The sequence below is a fragment of the Rhopalosiphum maidis genome, chromosome 4, assembly GCF_003676215.2.
Source record: "Rhopalosiphum maidis isolate BTI-1 chromosome 4, ASM367621v3, whole genome shotgun sequence".
NCBI classification, from domain to species: domain Eukaryota; kingdom Metazoa; phylum Arthropoda; class Insecta; order Hemiptera; family Aphididae; genus Rhopalosiphum; species Rhopalosiphum maidis.
The window spans coordinates 24,504,286-24,511,141 of NC_040880.1; the positions used below are offsets into that span (position 1 = coordinate 24,504,286).

At 26.9% G+C, this 6,856-nt stretch overlaps 1 protein-coding gene across 1 annotated transcript; it reads left to right on the plus strand.

Annotated features, from left to right (window-relative positions):
• The first annotated feature begins 1,020 nt into the window (after positions 1-1,020).
• Positions 1,021-5,980, plus strand: LOC113548158 (DNA polymerase epsilon subunit 2). The gene is made up of 10 exons (XM_026948881.1): positions 1,021-1,186; positions 1,514-1,667; positions 1,785-1,954; positions 2,031-2,283; positions 2,467-2,594; positions 3,113-3,254; positions 3,957-4,210; positions 4,283-4,502; positions 4,571-4,795; positions 5,710-5,980. Exons 1-10 carry the CDS (start codon positions 1,116-1,118, stop codon positions 5,866-5,868), a joined length of 1,776 nt encoding a protein of 591 aa, XP_026804682.1. The 5' UTR covers positions 1,021-1,115; the 3' UTR covers positions 5,869-5,980.
• The last annotated feature ends 876 nt before the right edge of the window (positions 5,981-6,856 follow it).

Here is a 6,856-nt window from a genome sequence, read left to right on the forward strand (position 1 = left end):
CTTTTATTAACTAAATGTCTAAATAATGAAAATGTATAAGTTATATTATATTACTATAGAGTAGGTAAATTGTATAGTACCCAGCACGATTTAAGATATCTATCTTAAATCATGGTACTCAGTAGTGCATTTAGGCTTAGCTTATCATTCAACTAGAACAACATTTAACTGCTCTTCCTTCCTCCTACTACCTAATCAATCTATCTATAACTGACCAATATTTACCTACCTACATGTTTTATAAAAAGTAATATTATATAGGTGGAAGGTACTAGGACTTAGGTAAATAAACTATGTACTATTTTTATTATTATTATTTACTTCATCCTAAACGCGAATTAAGATACATACAGTCATATAGTGTTTTGTCATGCATATAGTATGTTGTTCTTAGTTGTAATGCGGCATGCCGACATTGCGACTAATGCCCAAGGTAAAAGGGTTGTAATTATTAATTGTATCATTAACATTGCTATCCTTACATAATTATGTACCTACGTGAAATTATATTTTGACTATTTTGAGATGTTTTAAAATTGACCAAAGTAAAATTAAGGAAAGTTGCCAATCACTTTAAAAAATACGAGAATGGATTTGCAATTATTTGGTGGTATAATAGGTATCAATGGACTAATCAGTAATCAAATACAATATAGGTACATGTCGATTGGACAAGATGGGAGGGATTTTTACTAGATGTATGTTTAGATCCACGATGTAGAGAATAAGACTCGGCTTCTTCACATCGTGATTAAATCAAATACATTCTTTTGTAATTAAATATGTCACAGTCATTTGTTTCAAGTAAATAATTACTCGTACGATCGAGTCGATAACGAAAAAAAAATAAAAATTATATTTGAATTTTGAATAAGACAATCGTTATCACGGACAAAAATATATATATATATCCTAGTCCGTGATAATAAGTAATAACTTAACCTAAAAATCCTAGATTAAGATAACAACAATAATTTCGCGCCAAATTATAATAAAACATTTGTATTTCAATACTTCATATTTTTATCACGTCAGTTGTCGATTACGTATTTACGTTTAAAATGATTAAATAATGTAGAAAAATAGAAAAAATTATATTAGAAACAGTGTACAAAATGAGTGAAACTACTAAATTACGCAAGTTCATAGTCAGCACATTCTCACTCAATGGCTTCACGGTTCAAGAGTAAGTGAACACATCAACTCACGTAGTTGCATAGCGCGTATATGCACTAAAACGTTCTTGTCTATGGTCCATCCCTATGACTAGGTACACACACCTAAGTGTGCCGTCAAAATTGAACGAATAATTATACTTGTTTATAGAAATAAAATTATAATTAAAAAAACCTCATTTAATTCACCATAAAAGAAATTAATTTGTTCTTGTCTGCGGTTCAAATAAATTACGTTTATGAGCTATTACCAATTGGTTATCCTGATGAATATCTTATTTTAACATACTATTTACTAACTAAAATTATGTTCGGTTTTTTTTTTTTTTTTTTGTAAGGAGGGCATGTGCATACTTAGTACAACAATTGGAACCATTGGAGTCCAGAGAAGATCGTGATCAATGGTTAGATAAAATTATTGATTATGTACGTGTTTCGAGTACCAATGATGGAAACATAGTGTCATACGAGTTACTGAATAAAGCTCTTAAGGTGAGTTTAATAGACTATCCATTCTAATATATACTACAAAATTGTTAAAATTGCATACTAATAAAAAATGAGTTGTATCATCCCATTTAACATACATCTGTGTTATGATTTTAATAGTTCTGCTGTAATTTACAAATCCTCAATGATGAAGACATATTACATGTGACTCCTGCTTATAAACTACCTCGCTATAGATACTGTCCAACAACAAAAAAGTTTCAAAGAATAGTATCAGAAACATCCATGTTTGGCGATGCACAGTCCAAAATCTCCCAGTATTTTGACAGGTAAGCAATTATACGTCATGTTATGTTGATATATTTATGTATATTTTACTATTATTATCTATTTTTATTTTCATAGATACACTGTCATTAGGCAACGTATGGCTAGAATAAAGACTATAGCTGATGGTACTCTCAATCAACCATTGACAATCGGTGATAAAATACGAGATGTTGATTATCTTTTGAGTTCAGGAGCCTGTAGGAAATTTGATCACACTTCCAAAAGTAATTCAATACTACTGCTGGGTTTTTTAGTACAATTGAAAGAAGGAGGTCGATATCATTTAGAAGATCCTACTGGAGCTATACCTCTTGATATTTCTGCAACAATATCCTTTTAACTCAAGACAGTAAACAATATCTGAATTTTAATGCATTAATAGTAAAAAAAATAATAATAATTAGTCAATTACAATTAAATCATTTATTTAAATTTTTGCCATATTGATAATATTGCTTATCAGTGGTTTACAATTCAAATACATTTAAATAATTTTCTTAACCTTGAATAAGATTTCCAAAGGGGTTATTTTACTGAGAATTGTTGTGTATTGGCAGAAGGTAATTATTGTACTGATCGCAGAGTTTTTATTGTCACTAATATGGCTTTACCACCATGTGAACGTACAGAAATTAGCAAGTATGAAATTTTATATATTAAATATCTATAATAGGTAACTTTAACTAGTTAAAATTTGTGTGAACAATATTATTAAGTATTTAATATATTTTAATTTTATTGTTACAATAAAATAAGATACTTAAGTTTTGCGTGTGTTGTTCAATTGATAAAATTATGCATTTTGCAGTAAAAATCAAAAAATTGTACTATGTATATTACCTATTATATAAGCTATAATGTTTTAGTAATTTCAGATTTTAAATGGCTGATTTATCATTGGCATAAAAGTTGTTTACTACTTCTTGATAATCCTTTTATTAATTTTATCTAAGAATGTTTTAAGTATAAAATTATTATTGAATTTAATTAAAAGTATGACAAAATGCCAACTATAAATTATTCGTTATATCTATAAGATTAAATCTAACTTCAGTATTTCTTACTTAAATATGTAATCTCGTACATTACGTACAGCTTTATTAATAATTATCATTTTTTATGTGTTTTATTTTAATTGTTTTCGTTTTTGTTTTTAGAATTTATTTTGGAGAATCAAACAATTTTAGTGACAACAATGATCTAAACTTAAAATCATGTAATCCTAAATTGTTAGAATATGAGAAGCGTAAAAACCGAATGATTATATTTGTATCCGATGTTTTTCTAGATGATCCAAAGGTTAGTGATATATTTAATATCCAATATATTTCATAATGTGCACTATAATTGATAAATATTATTTATAATAACTTATATGTCATTGTGAAAACTTAATTTAATTAATCAATTCTACAATTTGGTGATCTTTCAGATGTTTACAACCATAGATTTTTCTTTTAGAATTCTAACCCCTCTAAAAATGTTAAATATTTGTAATACAGTGGAACCTCGATTATATGGGATAATGGTGGGCAGGGGGTCACGCAGATTAATGAAAACCACGGTTAATCGAGACTTTTTATAATAATGTAATTTTTTATTTAATTATAATTAGAAATATATACAATAATGTTATACATCTACAGTCCATGCTTATTTTTAAATTTTCGGAAGAGTAAGCACGGATAATCGAGGTTCTACTGTATATTACATTCAGCCATACAAAATTTACATGTTAATAAATGAGTAATTTACATTTTTCCTCATTCCATTAGTTCAGTTATATAAGTAATCTTTACTAAATGTTGTATTGTTATTAATTAATTATATTATAACACATTATTTTTAGATACCATCAACTGCTTTATTATTAAAATAAAATAAATAGAAAGTCCAAAAACATTATTAAAATATTTTCATTTTTTAAAATTTAAAATATGAATTTGTAATATATTGAATCTTGACTTATACAACAGTTTTAACTAAAAGTATTTTTTACAGGTTCTAAGAAAATTCCATACATTGTTAAATTCATTCAATGATCTTGCTCCAGTAGCCATAGTGATGATGGGTGATTTCTTGTCTTGTCATGTACCCTCACATGCATATGCCCAGGAATTGAAAACTCATTTAACTCAACTAGCTCATTTCTTACATGATAATACACCTGGACTTTGCAAACACACTATGTTTGTGTTATTATCTGGTCCTGGAGATCGTTATAGTGGTGCTGCAGGTGCAAGTATCTTGCCAAGGTACTTAATATTTATATATTAAAGTTTAAAGATACATATTTTATTATTTTGAATTTAAATTTTATTATTTAGACCTTTTATACCAGAGGTCTTAACTGAAGAATTCCGCCGCTTGGTACCACGGTGTGTATTTACCACAAACCCGTGTCGCATGCAATATTGTACACAACAAATACACATTATACGAGCTGATGGTCTAATGAAAAAAACTGCCAACTATGATATCAGACACGGATTAATGGATCGAAAGAAATCTACAGTTCCAGAGTCTGATGAAGATATTATTAAAAATGTAAGTAAACAAAACTAATACCTTTTATTTTTAATTAATATTATGTATGTTAATTTGTGGACATACAGTATATAAAAACTTTGGAAAGCCAGTCACATCTAATTACAGTCCCTTTGGACGTGTGCCCCACATATTGGCCTCTTGCATCACATTCCTTGGGTTTGTACCCAATGCCTGATCTAGTGTGCATAGCAGATGCCAATGCTCCAGAGTACAGTACCGTAGGTCCTAATGATTCCAATAGTTCTAATTCAAAAATATCATCATCTACAGGCTGCATATTTTTTAACCCAGTAAGTACTAATGACTAATGTAGTTGTTAAATTGAAATGTGATAACTAATATTTTTAATATATAATGATAATGGATTTAATGTTCAGAGTATTTTAATTGTATATTTTTTTAAGTTATCCCATAAAATTCTATAATCTGACCCACAAAAGAACGCACCTGAAGGGTAACCAAAATCCTCCCAAACTCGCAAATTTCTCAACAATTTCACATACTTAAAATGTTGGTACCAGTTATCTGCTTTCAGTCTACATGCATGAAACGAGTGTGGTCAGAGTCTAATCCAGAATTAGATAATTTAATAAGAAACAACAATTTCATTCTAAAGAGTAAAATACTTAAAAAATTGTAAAAATAAATTTTTTTTTCAAATATTTTTAATAATTTAAAATTATTTTAAAAAACATTATGAGGATGTCACAAACTGTTTGTTTTTCCTCTAACCCATGCCCAACAACGCATTTATGCAGTCTGAATAGAACTCTGCTCAATTTTAGTTTTAGAGTAAATATACCTATTATAAAATTAAATTTTGATAATATATCTGAGTACAAGACGATGAGTTTTTCCATTATTCTCAGTACAACATTAATTATATTGTTTAGAAATAGCTATAAATTACATTTTTAAATAACCTTAAAATTTTCAAAATTTTAATTTTTTTAAATAATATGATACCTGTATTCATTGAAATAATTATAGTTTATATAATATTTTTATAAAAGTAATTATCATTAAATATTAATGCTTTAAATTTATTTGTTAATACAATGAAAGTTGGTTTATTAAAATGAATTTTTTTTATATATATAGATAGTTATTAACTGATAAAAATAAATACAAATGCATTAACTTAACAAACATTAGTTACATATTTCACAGTAACTGATATATTATAATTTTATTTGTTTTTCAGTCATCGTTTTCCAAAAATAAGTATAGTTTTTCAGTGTACATAACTGCTCAGCGTCAAATTGAGGACAGTAATTTACCAGACGATGAATATGATGCAAATGGTTCATTAATGGATAGTGAAGATACTGTAGCTACAGCAGGAAACCGTCGCAAAACTTAATGAATGTTCTGTGTAATGTCATATATTATAGCAGTAATTTTTAAGTGATTTAAAATTATGCAGTAATGTGAATATTTAGATGTGATAATAAATTATTTATATTTTTGTATTATTTGTTAAAATAGTAATTTTTAATTAACTATTATTTGTATTTTTTTAAAATCTATTTCCATACATAATGCATAATATCATGTAATTAACAGTACTTGGGAAGTTCCTTCAACTCAATTTAAATTAGTCATTAACATGGTTCACCTGTTAACTTGTTCGCTTTCACAAGGGAATTCCATAATATGATAATATTATATTTTAGAAACTAACTTATTTAGTTAAATGAATTTCAAACTTTTTATTACTTTCAATATCTGGCATCAATTACACTTTAAATTATATTTATATTTTTTTTATGTTGGAGAGATTTTAGCTTAATACTAGATTATCTAGATTTAGATTATGGACCTTTTTAAATCCGAAAAACGCAACATGATTGCGTCCTAATAATTAGTGGTTACGTATAAATTGCGTCTGGTTTTTTAAAATTTTTAAGTGAAGTTGATTCAATATCTGTGGATGGAACTTTTAAAAATTGACCAAAATTGTTTACACAATATTTTACAATCCATGGTTTGAAAAATAATTACATATTTATATAAACCTAACACTGGTATTTTTTTACTTCCTAGTAAAAATATAGATACTTATACTAAAAGATTAACACATTTCAAATCTAAATTTCAAAAAAATAATATCAATTTTTCACTTAAAATAAGATTTTTTGATTTTGAAAAAAGCTATTCACTCAGTATTGTTAATCGTTTGATGACCGTCTGTTAAAATGAAAGGATTCATGTTTCATTTAGGTCAAAGTTGGTGGAGGAAAATTCAAACGGTTGGTTTGAGTCGGTGACAAGAATACAAAAAAAAAGGTTAGACTTTCCATTCAAGTTTTTACCAGTTTTTTTAAATTTTATATTTTTCCTTTTTTATT